General features: G+C 47.0%; 5 protein-coding genes and 1 non-coding gene across 6 annotated transcripts; all 6 read left to right on the forward strand.

The window, feature by feature from the left end:
- The first annotated feature begins 1170 nt into the window (after positions 1 to 1170).
- On the forward strand, positions 1171 to 6407 carry GGS25DRAFT_144941 (uncharacterized protein). The gene is made up of 4 exons (XM_049256347.1): positions 1171 to 1752; positions 1889 to 2076; positions 2187 to 5573; positions 5648 to 6407. The coding sequence occupies exons 1-4, from the start codon at positions 1679 to 1681 to the stop codon at positions 5689 to 5691; spliced, it is 3693 nt and encodes a 1230-aa protein (XP_049120549.1). The 5' UTR covers positions 1171 to 1678; the 3' UTR covers positions 5692 to 6407.
- A 1071-nt stretch (positions 6408 to 7478) lies between these two features.
- On the forward strand, positions 7479 to 8428 carry GGS25DRAFT_518674 (uncharacterized protein; the record flags this gene model as incomplete). Its single annotated transcript, XM_049263575.1, has 2 exons — positions 7479 to 7655; positions 7811 to 8428. 2 exons carry the CDS (start codon positions 7479 to 7481, stop codon positions 8426 to 8428), a joined length of 795 nt encoding a protein of 264 aa, XP_049120550.1.
- A 964-nt stretch (positions 8429 to 9392) lies between these two features.
- GGS25DRAFT_518675 (peptidase S28) lies at positions 9393 to 11543 on the forward strand (the record flags this gene model as incomplete). Its single annotated transcript, XM_049263576.1, has 6 exons — positions 9393 to 9633; positions 9702 to 10282; positions 10407 to 10588; positions 10696 to 10780; positions 10901 to 10981; positions 11100 to 11543. 6 exons carry the CDS (start codon positions 9393 to 9395, stop codon positions 11541 to 11543), a joined length of 1614 nt encoding a protein of 537 aa, XP_049120551.1.
- A 537-nt stretch (positions 11544 to 12080) lies between these two features.
- On the forward strand, positions 12081 to 12167 carry GGS25DRAFT_t5. Its single transcript has one exon. It is a non-coding gene; the product is annotated as a tRNA-Arg (tRNA).
- Positions 12081 to 12789, forward strand: GGS25DRAFT_145034 (uncharacterized protein). The gene has a single exon (XM_049256348.1). The coding sequence runs from the start codon at positions 12233 to 12235 to the stop codon at positions 12635 to 12637; it is 405 nt and encodes a 134-aa protein (XP_049120552.1). The 5' UTR covers positions 12081 to 12232; the 3' UTR covers positions 12638 to 12789.
- Positions 12567 to 14692, forward strand: GGS25DRAFT_478048 (Tricarboxylate/iron carrier). The gene is made up of 4 exons (XM_049259896.1): positions 12567 to 13045; positions 13115 to 13248; positions 13319 to 13413; positions 13513 to 14692. Exons 1-4 carry the CDS (start codon positions 12942 to 12944, stop codon positions 14200 to 14202), a joined length of 1023 nt encoding a protein of 340 aa, XP_049120553.1. The 5' UTR covers positions 12567 to 12941; the 3' UTR covers positions 14203 to 14692.
- The last annotated feature ends 3876 nt before the right edge of the window (positions 14693 to 18568 follow it).

Raw genomic sequence — 18568 nt, forward strand, 5'->3', positions numbered from 1 at the left:
TGGATAACTTTACGACCACAAATTGCCTTAGTTCCAGACTGGTATCAATCAATTGGTAATTGAATTCTCTTTCAATTGAATTCGGTTGCATCATGGTGCGACATGTGGTTGAAAAGTTATTTGGATTGAATTGATGTGGGCAGCTGGGGGCGCTAGAGGCGCTATTATGCAGTTAGACAAAAACGTTATGAAATTAGGTGGTGGAGTGTCGCATGTAATTGCTAGACTCAAATAGGAAGGTGTAGTGTTTTTAGAAAATAGTTGTAGTGTTTTTAGACGTACTGCATAGACATACCTCAATGATACATACATACATATGTAGATGTACCTACATATTACTTACATCAATGTATGTGCCAGGTACCACTGTAGAAGCGGCAGGTGAAAAATTACATGCGTTCATGTACCTGCATCAATGTGGACATGGCTAATTTCTGCACCTATCCAATGCCCAGTGTTGCTTCCGACATCTGGACATCCCTTTTTACTTTCCCCGGCAGCTCGGCCACCATTTGCATTCGATGTTTTATCATAGTTATTAGGTATTCAAAACTAACCACCACATTCTTCCATTCAATGTTCCTCTTCAACCAAGTCAAGTGTTGTTAATCAATGTTCTTTGATACATACCTACATCATTGATACATACCCATTAATTCCCCCTTTTCATTCTAATAGTCTTTGTACACGTAGGTACGTAAAATACATACACATTCACATACACATCACTCATAGTGGACGGGTAGAGCACTGTCTCACTTCCTAATTCTAATCATTACTTATTATTACCTACTCATTCTACTAGTTTTTTTTCTAAATTTCTATGCCTACAATACCCTCGTTTTTATGCTGAATTTATTACTCTATCCATACATACCAACATTGAATGTTTGAGATTTGTCAACTACAACTTGTATCTTTCATTCTTCAACTCGTTTGCCCCCCCTTTTATCCCTTCTCCCTGTCCTAAACACCTTAAACAGTGATCACTATTACTCTTCTTCTATCTTCCCTCCTGTTCGTTGTCATCCTTGACAATAGGGGTATAATTCTTGTCCTCTGCTAGCTCTACTACATAGTACTACTAGTAGTACTAGGCTTTATTACGGTATTTCAACTGTCGGTATAATTGTACTAGCGTTCGGGCTTCTACAACTGGGCACGACCCCCTGATCCCTAGATCCCTGGTCTATCAATCGATGTAGTTTAGTTCAACTTCCAAGGTTACCTATCTCACGGTGTTATTACCTAGTACTTATCCTTCAACCCCCTATCGAAATTTCCGGCCCCTGGTCCAACTCCATACTTACTAGTCCACCTTTCTCGTTTCGGCCGCCTCGATTCTCCTCCACTTGTGTTAAAGAAAGTTATTCTGTGTTATGCGCCTTGTTCGCGACACCACTTTCCAGCAGCGCGTGTAAATTATTCCTTCAGCGTCTTTGCATGGTGCTGTCTCAATGTCGAACCAGACTGCCGGCCCTTTGATTTGGCTCTGGTTCTGGTTCCGGACGGTCCTTCCGATCCTTCCTGTATATCGACTTCCGATAAGCGCATTGTAATTCCGACAAGGCAACCTGAAAAGTAGGAAAAGAAAAAAAACGAATCTAAAATTTGGCCAGCGCAATACTTTAGAATTTCTTAAGCCAGCCGTCGCCAAAACCGGCATTGCAATAGAAAGATGTCGCTCAATGGTTTGGATGACCCGAAGGTTAAAGAAGCCCACGAAGCGGCTGCGGCAGAGCCCGGAGGATGGTACGATTAATCACTTTTTTTTTTTTTTTTTTTTTTTAATTTTTGACCGGTTCTGCCGGTCATGTAGCCAATTGATACAATTTCGGCAGGCTTCAGACTTGGCCTTTTGTCGCTAACATAGTCTGACTTAATTTAGGTTCCTACTCAAATACTCCAACCGGGACGAGGTCGAGCTGTACGAACGTGGAAGTGGCGGCATCGTAGATATCAGGGGTGCAGTTGCGAATTATGGGGAGAATTCGCCGTTATTTGGTCTTCTTAGATACAGACGGAGGAACATTTTGGTGAAGTACCAGCCGGAAGATTGCTCAAGGCTTGTCCAAGGTATGCGCATTTACTCTATTACCTTCTCCTTCCATGATTGCGCAATGTTCTACGGAACGTGACGAGAGGAAAGAAACTGCTAATCTAACGGAAATCGTTTTCTACAATAGCTCGAGCGGCGGTGCATTTCAATGCAGTTCGTGAACGGTTTTCGCCATATGATACCACCTTTGAGATTTCAGTAGCCAAAGACTTAAAAGATAGTAAACTTTCGGCAGCATGCTCGCTACATGCTGCCTCAGGTTCGGCATCATCTTCTACGAGTTCTTTGCGCCGGCGTAGATTGAATGAGATTGCCGAGGAGGAGGAGGAAGAGGAAAGAGAGAGAAAAAGACAATCCACAGTTAAAGAAGAGGACAGACGGACTTCTTCTATATACTCAACTACGCCGTCGTCGCCGGAACGGCCTGCAGTATTGGATCGTGAACAAATTTCTTCCCCACAAGAAACCACGTTTGCCTCGACAACCGACGTGCCTGAATTTACAGGAATCGATAGGCCAACATCTTCTGCACAATCCGAGGCTGCCCCACGTACATCTTCTCAGTCCACGCGTCCTGAATTATATAGCTACGCGACTTACACGTACGGTAAACCCAAAGTGAAGCTTGGTCCACGGCCATCTTTGGATACTAATAAACGACCTTCAACCGCGGGAAACTTTCGTCCAATTGCGGCCTTGCCAGCCGGGTTTAAATTTCACAAAGCAACCAAGAAAGGACATCCTCCAGGTTCGGAACACGCCGAGAAGGTGGAAGAAAGTATCGATACCGGCCATAAAACGCCCTTCGCTATCCCCGAAATTCCACACGATTCTGACCATCAGCTTCCGCCACGGCCCGCGACAAGTTCAGGCGCATCTGTAAAGGGAGCCATGAATCCATCCATAGCGTCTTTATCGGCGAAGGAAGCCAAGGTGACGCCCGAAAAGGCAAGGCTAATGAAGGCCATGAAATTAAGGGAAAAGAAAAAGATGATGGGCTCCACGCCTTTGGCACAGGATGTCGCCTCAGTAACCCCACCACAGCGCCACGAGGAAGACGATAACGCCGAATCCAGCGATCCTATACATACCAATCACAATGACAACCAGCGTTCCGTATCACATGCAGATTCTGGTATTGCTATTGACCCTCCCACGCCGATGATAGCGAATATCGAGGACAACATATCAGACTCGCACCCAAATTCTCCGACGGCTGCAACATCGTCATCAGAAATAGGTGCATCTACAAAAGCTTCATCGTTGTCTGAATCAACAGATGAGACAGTCCATGTGACGAAAGATGCACTTGAGAACGATAATGATGACGAGGATGAGGATGAAGCAATACCAGCAAACATGGGTGAATCGGAACACAATGGAGAATCTCGATCTGATTCGAAGGATAGTGATGTCTCGGGTGTGAGAAATATGAAAGTTGGTGAGGAATCTGGTAAAATTCCAAAGCCCAGCCACCCTCCACAATCAACAGAACCAGCCATCCGAAGATCCATAGAAGTGGATGATCCCCCTGAAAATACTCCACAGGTACCCAGATTAGGCGGTGAGCAAATTCCGAGTGAAAGGGACACGCCAAAATCACCTTGGGGGCTACCAGTCTCGAAGTTCTCATCCAATGAAACCAAATCCTCAACCTCCCCTAAATCACAGGCAATTCCCAGCCTCAAGTCGAAGTTCTCCATACCTAACCTTGTTATTCCTTCCGCACCCGTTCTAGTTCTACCAGATGCATCGTTAGCGTCTTCCATAGAAGACCGCGATACGACCAGAGGTGAATCATCCCCCAAAATAGGCCCTGAGATTCGCCTTCCTGCACAGCAGACTGCTACGCGAAAGGGCCTTGTCGGAACTCGATCCGAATTTGGGAAGACGACACCTCGTTCTGAAGTATCCGATCCTCTTCTCGATGATGAACTGATGGACGAGCTGCAGTCGGCAACTGTGGAAGAGGCCAAGCCTATGCTTGTATCCAAGTCTCCCATAACTCCCGTCTTTCCTAACTCAGGTCCCCTTAAGCCATCCCCGCCGCTCTCCCGAGCGGTCTCGAACCCAATGCGTTCAAGTTTCCTGGCCCCCAGTGACGTGTCCGAGAGTAGCGCCAGAAGTGTTTCGGCAGGTGGTGCCGCGTTCCTGCATAACATCACAAAACAAACATCTAATGCTGGTTTACAGGCTAAGAAGAGTAATATCGGATCGAGTATCTCGCAACGAATCAAGGCTCTAGAGAAATTTTCGACAACTCCCGGTGCCGAAGATGCCCGCCCGAAAACCGCTGCCCCTTCCTCGACCTTCTTTGGTATTAGAAGGCAAAGCATTCGAGATCCTGGAGGAGCGCCTTCCGTATTAGAACGTACGGGTTCCATGCGGAATGGACCTACGCCCGACCAGACTAGGGATGGAGCACTCGAGACTCTAAGCGCGGGGGGGCGTGGGAGGTCGCGTTCTGTCGCCAACAGACTGTCTATGTTTGAGATGCCATCGCAGAGTGCAATTCGTGGACAGGCCGAATCAATCCAAGTCACTGCGAGGATCGTACGAGACCCTAAACAAAGCCTGCCGACGAAGTCCGATGCCAATACCAGCCAGGGAGATATCGACTTGAAGCAATCACCGTTGGTTGTCGATGTGCATAGGGGAGAACAGTCGCAGCCACTGGAGAAAATTCCATCGGTTGAAGTCTCTCAGGACTCAATTCAGGATAGGCGTGATAAAAAGACGGATGGTGACGAGGGCGAGAAGAAGAACCGACGAACTTCCTTGAGCATAGTTAAGGGTTTTATCAAGGACCGTCGTACATCCATTGCTAGCAAGTCAACTGATAATCTGGCCCTGATATCCCCCAACGGAGCGAAGTCTCCCAATAGACCCCCTTCGGCACACCAGAATGCTGTCGCTTTCGCACGCCGCCTATCAGTTTCCAGCCGTCGTTCGTCTGTGAGTCGCGAGCGAGACAATGCGGGATCTCTTCCATCGCCTGCAGTTCTCAGTGATAGTGGCTGCAGCGAGGATGACAAGGCAAGTGAGAAGAAGTCTACAAACCGAGCGTCTCGATTTATGAGGCGTTTATCGAACTCGCTCGCTAGTGGTGCTCGCAAGAATTCAAGCCCCAGCATTTCCCCCACCGTGGCCGAAGAAGAGGTCGACCAGGTTGCTGCAGCCACAGTACCGGAGATCTCTCTCTCTACGTCGTCCCAGCCAGCTATTGTGGCGTATATGGGTGATGTCAACGTGCAATTCCCTGACAATCTGTTGTGGAAACGCCGCAGCATGAGTTTGGATACTCAAGGATTCCTTTTCTTGAGTGCCATTCAAGGGAGAGATAAGGCAGTCGGAGCCGGTATGAAGCGATATCATCTCAGTGATTTCCGCTTACCGTACATCCCCGACGTTGAAATCCAGGAACTACCCAACAGTGTCGTTTTGGATCTCGTAGAAGGCTCTTGCTTGCAAATTGCCTGTGAGGACCGGGCTGGTCAGCTAAACATGCTGCAAAGTAAGTAGACGCCTTCCTTGTCACCTTCCTTGTTTATGTTCTCGAGTAACTAAAGTACTGACATTGGTATTCAGCTCTTCAAGATGCGCACCGAACTCACAATTCTTTCGGGCAATAGGCTTTGGAGGTCTTTTGTCTATTTATTACACTTAAAAACAAAACTTCCAAAGGCCCGAAAATTTCCTTGATTACGACAGATACCCAAGACTCTTTTCACCATTATGCCAACAAAACACATTCTCTGCATTTCCTTTTGTGCTCTCAGATTCTTACAGTCTGACGACCTTTTCTATTCTGGCCGTAGTTGCCATAACTATTTCAACCTTTAATTGAGTCTTGTACGGCTTAGGAAAAGGCGTACACTTGCTTGAGGAGCTTCTTCTAAAATCTTGTACTTTTTGAAGATTTCTTTTTCTGCCCACTACCGTGTGTGGGGGGGTAACTAGAGGGGTGTGGTGAGGAGGTCTATTGTGTTATCCTATATCTCGCCAATAATGAAGAGGCGGCGATGCTTCCTATTCTAAAGTCCTAAGACTAAAAGGAAGTTTACGGAACACAATGGACCGAAACTGTATGTAAAAATGAGTGAGTGGTATCTACTAGAATAATGTATATATCAATAGCATTCACATACATCATAGGAGCATACCACGTGTGTGCCTACCCTAGGAACCTACCTACCTACCTATCTGGGCCTAGGTAGTTATCTGATTATCGTGACCAAGCTCGTACTGAGACCACTTGATACGGGTCATTTTATCTGATCCATGGGTGGCAATTGTGAATCACCCATAGTTGTTCTCATAGTTGTTCTCATAGTTGTTCTCATAGTTGTCACAAACTTTGCCTTAGGTAGTAGGTAGACTCTAGAGTCAGAGCTTGTCACAAGTGCTCACCTACTAAGTACTTGGGTAGGTAGGTACACGTTCAATATCCTTTGTGGCTTTACACTTTAATGTTTAGGGTATAGCACTATGGGCCACGATGCGTCGTTTTGTGTCGAGACTGCACAGCAAGACGCGTTTTAAGCTTGATGTCGAGGACTAAGTTTAACTATATAGGTATCTAGTAAATATGTATATTTCAAGCCTCGTTGCTGCTGTTTTCCTCCGGAGAAAGATCGATCAACCACTACCAATACCTTTCTCGAAAACATCACCCAAGACATTTCTTCTTCTTCTTCCTTTGACCAACTTCATACCATAATTCACAACCTATCCATCAACATTCTATTCATCAACAGCATTTCTATTAAACTCATCAACAGCCAACCCTTGCTAGAAGATACTTCTTCAAGTTCTTTGATAACTTTCACAACAACTTCAGCACCAAATACAACAATCTTTTTATCATACCGGCTTTAGAAACTGATTGTTTGTTGGTATTTACACCATCAGATTTATCAATAGGGACAAAGTCTTGAAGACTGTCAGTGGCACACGTGCTCGCGCATTAGCATCAAGGAAGTAAGTATACACGAGACCCTACGACATTCCCCTCCAATCCAAAAACTGCGCTCTCTGAACACATAAAGTCAAACGCTCCTGAAGAGAGGGTCAGGCTTGCGGGTAGTAGAGCTCCAAAAAAAAAGTTTCATATATTGCGCTGAAGGCGAGGAGATTTTACGCCGAAAATAAGGCGTTAAAAATATTACGGTAATACCTGCGACTGCTTACTCAAGGACAACCCTTCCCTCAGCAAACATTACAAGCCAAAAAAAAAGTCTATCTCGAAAACAAGTTCACTAACAAGTATAATACAGGCCTAGCTATTCTTTACTGCTACTTCGAATACTTCCATATAGGACTAGTGTTATAAACACGCGGGCGAACCCCTATCGCCATAGCTGTAGTCTCAAAACACATACATACATACATTGAGACTCAATACTTGACCTAGGCCACGATGGTAGACAACAACCCCTCCAGCCGTCCCCAGAGCATCCTCAAAACGTCAAGCTCCGATAGAGCCACGAGGACACGGAAGTCTAATTCTATCGTCATATTCGATGAGGTAGCGGTCAACCTTGAGACTGGGGAGCGTGTGTTTCCCAGTCTCAGGACCCGAGAGGAGTTCAAAGAGGTAAGCCACCCGAACTTTGAGTGAATTGTCTCCTGCCCCGCTACCCCTATTTCGATCCTTTTAGGACTGGTCTTGGCCAATAGGCGTCCAAACCCCTGGAGCTACACTTCACTGTTGTCCAAGCGAGGTATTTAATTGCTAACCCCTTTCCACAGTATAGTCATCGTCGTAGAGCTGAAAGGATGCTCGACTTCTTCAGAGGTTTTTATGGTGAAGATGATGAAAATGGTGAAGAAGAAGGGATATCACCAAAGAGCCCGATGGATTCGGAAGAGGGTGCCGCTGAGGAGAGTGATAGCGACGATGACGACGACGACGGCGCTTGTCATGGCAGCTCCAGAGATTCTAATTCCGAAGCTGCCGAAGGCGATGATGACTCAGATGGGAGTTCGTCAGAAGCGGATAGCAGCGACGAGGAAGACATCGACTCCGATTCTGACGCTGCTGAAGATGATGATGACTCAGATAGCAGTGACGAGGAAGACAGCGACAACGATGATGACGACGCTGACGAAGACGAGGATAATGGCGAGGAAAACAAGGAAGCAGATGAAGAAGATGAAGTCGACGAAAACGCCGACGCCTGTGAGATTGATATGGAGGATATTGGCAAGGAGTACACAGACGAGGAACACGTAGACGAGGAAGACAAAAGCAGCGATGAAGATGATCCTAATGAAGACGCAGCTAGTGAAGCCGAGTCTCAGGGGGCAGATCTAGTGAGAGATTGGAAAAAAAGGAATAAGAGGATAGAGAAGAATCTCAATGAATAGCCAAGGCCATCATCTCATCGCTGCTTCTTTGTCGTTCCCACTGAATGGCCTTGTTTATACTTGTCAGATACCCAGGTATATATCACTCAAACGTGTATACTTTGTAGATCGAGGGGTTGGCGATTTCTCGTCATGTATAGAATCTCATCTTGCTTCATTACGGTTGTTGATTTAGGTTAGACATGAAATACTTGATTACGGGATATACAATTCAATGTTGTCTTGAATGATATACTGCCTACTGCCTACTACCCCCAAGGTACCTACACTAGGTGGGTGGGTATGCTTACTACTTGTACTTGGGCATGTCTTATATCGAGTTATTGCAATTGTGGAAGGCGTCATCACGAACAAAGGCAAGGTCGCAACAATCGGAACCTCTTTCGCTTTCGAATTGCCCAATTAACTAGCTATGGTATACGAGTAGAAACTACGGAAAGAAGAGCCGCACGATGCCGCATATCACATCGCTACTGTGCTGTTACCCATGCGTTGTTGTGCGCTGCTGACACCACCACACCCCTCGCTAATCACAGCTCGCCATTACAATTCCCTTGCTAGTCAACATGCAGTGTTACGCTGGCTAACCTTCCTAACTGAGGTCGTTTTTTGCTTGCGATCGTCCTCGGTCGAATTGGTTGCTCGATTATCAAAAAAAACCGGGCATGGATGGAATGTGAAATGCTTATTCCCCGTTACGAGGAGTACTTTTCTTAAGCTGGCTACCTACATACATGCCTACATACGCCATTGCATCATATCATCTGCCGAAGATCCGGGTTTCTTTATGTACCGACCGCTTCGTATGGCATAGCAGGTAGGTAGGTAGATAATTACACATAGGTACCTATATAGTATTATATTTATATTTGGACTCTTGGCCCACCTTGGTTTTAAAATCTGCCAAGTATCGTTACCGGTACCTACCTTACCTTACCTACACTAATACCCTCCCCCTGGCAACATGAAGTCGGATTGGTGGAGGTGTATTATCTCGCTGGCCGCCGTGCTTCCTATAGGCATTGGTGCGCTGCAGACAAGACAGCAGGACGAGACGACGCCTCGCGATCAGCTTCAGTATGCGGCGCACTATTTCGACCAGCAGATAAACCACTTCCCCGACGACGAGCAGTTCGCAAAGTCGAATCTGAGCCATGGCACCTTCACGCAGCGGTACTACTACGATACCTCGTATTACAAGCCTGGTTGGTATTTCTCGAACCCCCCGAATATTTATTTTAGCACCTATATGATAGCTAACGATTTTCTGCAGGCGGTCCGGTATACCTGTACATATCCGGCGAGACCAGCGGGCCCAGCCGGTTCTCCAACCTGCAGACGGGGATTATCCAGATCCTGATGGAGGCGACCGACGGCCTCGGCGTCATCCTCGAGAACAGGTACTACGGGGAGTCGTACCCGTTCAACACGAGCACCACGGACGAGCTGCTGTTTCTCACCACCAACCAGACCATAGCGGACAACGCGTACTTTGCGCAGAACGCGGTGTTCCCGGACGTCGAGGGCGACCTGACGGCACCGGGGACGCCCTGGATCCTGTACGGCGGCAGCCTCGCCGGCGCGCAGACGGCGCTCTCGGTCAAGGTCCACGGCGACGTCCTCTACGGCGGCATCGCGTCCTCGGCGCCGATCCGCGTCGATGTCGGATACCCGGAGTGGTACGCCACGATACAGAAGTACGCGCCCCAGGACTGTGTGGCCAGGATCAATGGGATCGTGGATAACTTTGATCTGCTCGTGTCGCGGAACGAGACAGAGGCGATCGAGGAGTTCAAGGCGCTGTTTGGGCTGGAGGTGCTCGAGGATCATAGGGACTTTGCGGCGGCGATCGCGGTAAGTGCCAAGCCTCCCCTTTCCCCCCCTTTTCCTCTCTCCTTTAAATATAAATACATAAGGTATATATATATATATGAGAGGTTTAGGTACTGGTGGCTGACCGCGCGACAAACACGAACAGGACCCCATAGGCAACCCGGGCTTCTACCACTCGAACACGTGGCAGGAGCTGAACTGGGACGACACCTACGGGTCGCGGGACTTCTTCTACTTCTGCGGGAACGTGTCGGACATCGATGCCCCCGAGGAGATCTCGCAGGCGGATTATGTGTTGGCGAATTATACTGGGGGCGAGCCTTGGGTGTAAGATTGCTTGCCTCCTATCTCCTAACTTGCCTCGGGCTTCTAGATCGAGCTTGTAGATCGAGCTCTTGGGTAATACCGGTACTTATATTGACTTTTGCTTGCAGCGGCCTCGGCAGCTACGCCAACTACGTCAAGAAGTTCACCCTTCCGCTTTGCCCGTCGGGGGATTATAATAGCAACGATTGTTGGGTAAGTGGCAGTTGGTCGTCTCTCTCTCTCTCTCTTCTATAGGATTCGCTCCCCTTAATATTTGCGCCTACTTAGGCATCTGTCTGTCCTCGATATGTTTATTAACCTTCACTGCGACAGGGAACACAAAATGCGTCGGCGTGGGCGAATATCGAAAACACTTCGACGCGGTCGTACCTCTACACGAGCTGCGTAGAACAGGTACGAATCCCCATCCCCATCCCCAGCAGCAGGGAGCGCACCGATGCTCTCGCCCACTCCCCCCCCCCATCTATAAAATCAGGTAACCCTAACATCATCTTCTTCTCTCCACCACCAGGGCGCCTACATCGCAGCGCCCCAAACCGGCCCAGCCCTCCTCTCCCGCGTAATCGACACCTCGTACGAGCAGCAATGGTGCGCCTGGGCCTTCGCGGCGGGGTCCTCGAACGCGATCCCGGGGTCCCCCAACATCGACGCGTACAACAGCTTCGGCGGGTTCGACCTGTCTGCCGACCGCCTCGCGTTCATCGACGGCGACCAGGACGTCTGGAACGATCTGTGCTACCACTCCGACTTCGCGCCGGCGCCGCGGGCTCAGGGCACGGATCTGAGGCCAGAGTACCTGATCACGGGCGCGGGCCACCACTGGGACTCGTACGGCGTGCTGGATGTGGAGAAAGAGCCGCAGTTCATAAGGGAGGCGCATAGGTGGGAGGTTAGGGTCGTGAGGAAGTGGCTTAGGGGGTTTGAGGCGTGGAAGGGGGGGAGGGAGGAGTTGTAGGTATGTAGGTAGATGTGTTGGTGGCGGTGGCGGTAGGGGGTTAGGGGGTTAGGGGGTAGGGGGTAGGGAGGCCCTATTGATGGCCTGAGTTTTATAGATAGGTCTGTATGTCCTAGACAATATACATACCTAGTTATACATTCAATGTTATTTGTTATTTTGGGAAACTTTGCCTCCATTTCAAGATTGTTACAGTAGTCGACATTGAATTTCTGAAACCCAACAGCATGTGAAAATACAGGAGGAGCAGGCAGTGAGTGATAAAGGCGGCAATTGATGCTGCATTTCTGTTGGCTCACAATTTATTCAATGTTATCAAATGTTATCATTGAATGTTATTATTATCTGGTACAAGAAGTGGAGACAGCTTGATAAGTTGAAAAGTACGGAATCATGACGCGATTGGATGACGTGATGGGGCTACAGTGGGGTCAAATGCAGACCATCATCCATCTGTGGGCGCTTAGGAGGGAATAACTACATAACTACATAATATAAATAAAAATATCGCACCGAAATTCAACAATGAGAAACATTGGGCGCATGGCCTAATGGTAAGGCGTTAGATTTCGGTTCTCCTAAGATGATCTCTAAAGATTGCAGGTTCGATCCCTGCTGTGCTCGATTTACTTTTTTTTGGCGTTTGCAATCTCTGTCTCTGTGTTTGCCCTTTTCCACTTTCATGGATTATGGAGCCTTGGATATTATTATGTTTTTTAAGGTTCACTTTTCTTGTTTCTTTTTACTTACTCACTACTTTGTATTTACCGTCAATGAATAACTACGACTTGACAACTTCTTTTCTGCTACTCTCAATCATTTCCATTCCCAGTTCCCATTTCCATCGTGCATATGTGGTTTTTTATCAGTTCCTTTTCTCCTTCTCACTTGCCTGGAATGTGTATTCAAATGACGCCCCACTCTGTGTCATCATGTACGATGACCGAGATCGGCCCACTAAAATTTCGGGTTTGGCAGGTCCAATCTTTGAATGTTCGGCTGTAGTTACTATAACTATGTATTGTATTATATTATACATACATGAAAATTATACAGTGCTACGTGCATGCATAGTGCAGTGTGTACAAAGCTAGTCACATACAAAGAATTGAATCTTTAGAAGTTGCTCGGCACATCACAAACCAAAGAGAACAAGAACTCTTCCAAGTCTCACTCAACCATTTTTTAACCGTCTATCAACGGGCCAGAGTGAATTAGCAGATTGATAGAGTCGGCTCTCCATTCCGTTCTTTTTTATTTTTTATTTTTTTTATTTTTTTATTTTAACTTTTCGTAGCAGGCGTAGCTGAATCCCTGAGTGACGATTTGCAAAATAATTGGAAGCTGCTGTTTTCGCTTTCGCCTTCACTTTCATTTTTATACTTACTCATACTCAGCATGTCTGCTTCCTTGCCAGGCAACCGAGAGTTGCCCGAGTCGCAGTATGACTTGACCACGTACTGGGGCCGTGTCCGCCAAACTGCAACACTCACTGACCCGAGGTATGAAGCTCACCTTACCGTATCTTGACCGTGGTGTCCCTTATTCTAACTTGGATTCCTTTATGATAGCACCCTCTTTGCGGGAAAGCATGGCTTGGAGCAGGCCAAAAAGCTGGTGGTCGCCTACAAGCGAGGAGAGATCAAGGACATGACCCCTGAGCTATGGAAGGCCAAGCAGGTTGTTGACTCTACAGTACATCCCGGTATGGCTACCCCCTGAGGCGCATACCCTACCCTGCAGCATCGAGTAGACGAGTTAATCGAATTTGCTAGACACTGGAGAGACTGTGTTCTTGCCCTTCCGCATGTCCTGCTTCGTTTTTTCGAATCTCATAGTCACGGCTGGCATGCTTACGCCCGGCTTGAAGGTAAGATAAGACTCGCGGCCCATCCCGTCTTTTTTTTCTGTATGATATCACTCAGACCAAAAAAAAAAAAAAAATCTCACATAAGTCACGATAAAACAGACTACCGGCACCGTTCTCTGGCAAGTCGCCAACCAGTCCTTGAACGTGGCCATCAACTCCGCCAACGCAAACAAGTCTACGCCACTATCGTACTCTAAAATCGCCCAGTCCTACTTCCTCGCCGTGGGAGCATCCTGCTCCGTGGCCGTGGGCCTCAACGCCCTGGTTCCCCGGCTGAAGCGCGTCTCGCCCTCCACGAAGCTGGTTCTGGGCCGCCTCGTGCCCTTCGCCGCCGTGGCGTCCGCGAACATCGTGAACGTGTTCCTCATGCGCGGCGAGGAGATCCGCACCGGCATCGACGTCTACCCCGTGCTCTCGGACGCCGACAAGGCGCAGCTCGCCAAGGAAGGCAAGGCCGAGAGCGACGTCCCCAGCCTCGGCAAGAGCCGCAAGGCAGCGACTTTGGCAGTGGGCGAGACGGCCGCGAGCAGAGTGTTCAACAGCACGCCGATCATGGTGGTGCCCCCCCTGATCCTCATGCGTCTGCAGCGGACGGAGTGGCTGAGGAAGAACCCGCGCTACACGCTCCCCATCAACTTGGGTCTGATCCTGGGCATGAGCTACGTGGTGCTGCCGTTCGCGCTCGCGGCGTTCCCGCAGAGGCAGAGGATCAGCGCGGATAGTTTGGAAGAGGAGTTCAGAGGCCGTGGGGGCGATGGGGGGATGGTGGTTTTTAATCGGGGGATATGAAACAGGAGACGAATAGATGTATTCACAGCATTTGCCGGCGTTTGTTTTATGGTAGGTAGGATAAGGTTACGATAGGTAGGTGGCTAGGTAGGTGCTATACCAGGGCGTTTCTCGACGTGAAAAGAGAGAAGAAAAAAGATTTTTTAAAAAAAGGAAAGAAAATTAAATTAAAACGTGGGATTATACAGACATATAACTACCGCATAGTAAAGCAGTCTTCGCAGTTGAGAGATATAGAAGGGAAAGGGGTTTGCTATATGCATTATATATATATATATCAAGACATCGGGACAGATTTAGAACGGCATCGTATATCGGACGGGACGGGTTTCATTCACGGTATTTGTTGTTCTTATATGATATATACACAGGAATAAGGTGTATAGGAAAGAAACGAAACGAATATGAATGAGCTCATTGGACCTCCTTGTATGTACATGCGTCTAGATGGCGGTTAGTGATTAGGTAAGTAGGTAGGTAGGTAGGTTAGGTACATGGTAGTTTGAAGCAGATACTATATGCCTAACCTACCAAGGTACCTTATGTAGGTTAGGTATGTGTGTATACGCAAGTAACTCTAATCGTGAGCTTGAAAGTTGAGGCTAGATGTCTGAACCTTGTTGCATTTGACGATGATATCGTGGCGTTGCAGGCGTGGATGTCTTTAGGGGGTCTATCCATACCTACCTCCTTACCTAAGGTACCTATGCAACTGGCTACTTACATAGGGCATGGGCATGGCTTGGTATAGCATTGTACATATAAGCCTTGCCGTGACGCATCCTATGTAGAGGATGGTGTGCCTCTAGGTATTGTACATTTTCAACCTACTACTGTAACTAGGGGCGTGGGTCTTGTTGCTAAAGAAGGGCTATGTATGTATGGGTTGTTGCTGGATAGATATGTAGAATAGATAGATGCCTTATGTATGGATACCTACGTAGGGCTTAGGGCTTGTTCGCGAGAGAAGATGTTCGCTGTAGATCATGTGGTAGGTATTATGTATGTATGCATATATGTGTAGGATTCTCAACCTACTTAGGTAAGGGCCAGAAACCTGGGTACCGGTTCTTTTGTGGTTTGGCTATTTTTTTTTTTCTTGGAGGGGCTCGTTTTTATATATATATTCTTCTTACGAAATGTCAGACGGAGAAGGAAGAAAGAGAACCAGAAGCTGGCCTGGCCGTTGGAAGGATTAAGGAAAGGGGGTGATTAATGGCTGACGGGCGGCGCTGTTGGGTTATGTTGGTGGCTAGGCAAGCAAGTAGGCACCTTTCTCAGGTTTCCCTACTAATTACTTCGCGTTTGGACTTGACTGGGTTATGTAGGTTCAATGTTGGCTTAGATGTGGTGGAGGGACGCATGCGTACAAGGTACTAGGTAGGTAGATATGTATATACGTATGTGTATAAAGCATGCTCAAGTTATACATAATACCTTCACATGCAGTTTCTAATGTGCAGTGCTGCAGTGTATGTACCGGTAGGCAACACATACATATCATGTAAGTCGATTTATCCATACCATGCCGTAAGGGGGCTAGGTGGTGTTACCTGTAGAATTGTATGAAGGAAACCGGCGGAGAACGAGCAGTTGTGTTAGGAGGCATACTTCGTACATGCTCTCTATTTGTGGCACATGAATGGGGGGGTTTCCCTCTCTAGGTAACTACATTGTATGTAGGAATTTGGCAGGTTTTGCCTGGAAGATCCCTTACGTTGGATGAGATAGTACATAAGACTGATGAAATGGTTTACACTTTAGGATTTTCTCGCTAGAGAAATTATGCTAATATGATGTGCCGGAGGGAGAGCGTAAACACTAGAGAAGCGACTCCAAGAGCAGTATAGACCTGAAAAGTCACGATGCTCCGTATATTTTTGCCACTGTTCCGTTCAAACCGTCTCACTGCGTAAAGGACAAAATAAGCCAGGGATTAACGGGTAATATCATGTCTTATCCAGGCTATAGATTTTTGAGTATGGGGCAGAATCGAAACCACTTGCCTAACCTAGTACCTATGACGATAGATATATGTATGTTCGGCAGCCGTGACGGAGATAGAGAGATAGGGATAGAGGGGTTCTCATCGTATAAGTATAGTACAGCTCAAGTAGAGCGATTTAATATCTTCCAGGTTGTAACTTGTCAGATGAGTGCAGGTCCGCTGCCCCGGCCCCCTGGACTGCTGCAGTGCAAGCCAATGAGCGGGGAAATGCGTCGACAGGTTCTAATCGAAAACGAACTCGACATAGCCATGATTAGGACAATTTGTACCTAGCCTACTTAACATAGTGGGTATGTATTGCAGAATTTGCAGCTATCAGTTATCCTGGACAGTTCTTCACTTCCAATGCTGTAAGAGGTATGTATAAAACCCTCCCCGATTGAATGATGGACGCGGTACACAGTATATAAACGCGAATGGATTTTGCAAGACTCGACTTTCTCAGGTGGTAGTAGCCGAGATTTCGTGTAAGTTAGATTGCAATTTGTAAGAGTAGCCAGACGTAGGCTTGTACAATACTCGAGAATCAAGGACTGCCACGCGGCACGAAAGAGTCCATCTGCTTACCTATTATGACGAGGCCCTTTCCCCTTCCCAACAGTCATTTATTCAGTCAGTCAGTCAGTCGGTCAGCTAAGGGAACAAGGGCCCAACCCACGGAAACCGATAAGGCTGCAAGTAAAAATCGTGATAATAATGCAGCAACATCCTAGGTGGCCGTGTTGTACTGAGGATGAGGGGAAAGCTAGTGCTGCACGAGATGCATAGGCGACACTAAGACCTAGGCAAGCCGGGCCATCCAAGTACCAATAGCAGTGTGGCAATATTTGCCGTCTGCGGTTCGGGAGTACATCGAGAATGGGCGCTGCTGCTGGCAGAGTTCAGAAGTTTAGGGGTCCCTGAATGGGCCCTGATAATGGGATCGTATGTAATGTAGTATTGCTGAAGGGTCCAGTGGTCCACTGGCTTAAGGTACCAACCGTATTAGCAAGCAACAAACAGGCCATTCCCATTTCGAGTTGAAGAAGGGCCTATTTAGATTTGCAACGCATGTGTACCTTACCCAGGTACGTAGGCACGTATGGATGTTATATATACCTATAAATACCTACATAATAGTAGGTATCCATGGACCATGGGTAGGTAAGTTAGGTCAAGTGCCTTATTTTTAGTAGGGAAGATTAGGAAGATTATGAACCGAATTCCGAGCCAAGTAAAGAGGCTCAAAAAAAAAAGGAAAAGAGAAAAAAGGGAAAAGGAAGATGATGTAAAAAGTTACCGGGTCGAGTAACTTTTTTTATTCTGATTGCGAAGGAACACGCTTGGTATATATAGAAAAAGTTTGGGAACTTAAGTGGTGAGTGACATTTTATAATGGGATTAGAAGATCCGTGATTACGATGAGATGGCCAGGCAACTCAATGAAAAGTGGGAACTAATCCATGGAAGTTTCGAACTTTCAATCATTGTTGCCAGGTGCCATGTAGGTGAGCTGAAATGTCAAGGAAGAACTTGAGTTAAGTTACATAAAGTTACATAGACATTACATACCCTAGGCAGTATGAAGTAAGTAACGTGAGTAAGGTAAGTAACTAATCCGTTGCCATGATAACAGCAATGAGCGATAGCAGGGAACATTGGAAATTGTACTACTACTAGGTACTTTATTAGGTTAAGTTAAAACCCCAGGATTCGGAGGGATGAATAGGCGCGTACGGTAAGATTTGGTCATTTCTACTGTACAAAGGTAAAGAACAGGACATCCATGCAGCTGCTGAGCTGCCATGATCAATCAATCAATCTGTAAATGGGTGGATAACAAACGCCTACCTAGGGTATTTCCCCGTACTCTTCACCGTGCGAATATATACATCACTCACTTGAATCACTTCTAGTTAGTTACATGTATTGAACTCTCATGAACATTAAATGTTATTTAAATGTTATTTAAATGTTTCGACTAGTTGTAAATAGGCAACAAATACTAGGTACTACTAGAACTGTAATGGCAATTTGTATGTATTGTACATGTAACAGAGGCGAATTGGCTAGGTACAAATAGTAAAATTGGCCCACCGATTACTTCATTTTCACCACACAACTAGGCAGCATGGGCAAAGTCCGAAACAAGCGGTAGACCTGTGAATCTGTGATGCACTGTACATTGCATAGGTACCTACATTTTCCATTCTATGTACAATTTGATTCCCAGCTGTCATCACACAGCCCGGTGCGTTGTGAGATCCGACAAGTAAATTCCCACAGCACCACAAGCAACACCACCTCATTCTGCATTTGCATTTGCGGCAATGTAGAAGGGTTCATTCACCACTTTTCGAATTACCATCTACCATCTAT

This window comes from Hypoxylon fragiforme, assembly GCF_022984875.1.
Source record: "Hypoxylon fragiforme strain CBS 206.31 chromosome Unknown GGS25scaffold_2, whole genome shotgun sequence".
NCBI lineage: Eukaryota > Fungi > Ascomycota > Sordariomycetes > Xylariales > Hypoxylaceae > Hypoxylon > Hypoxylon fragiforme.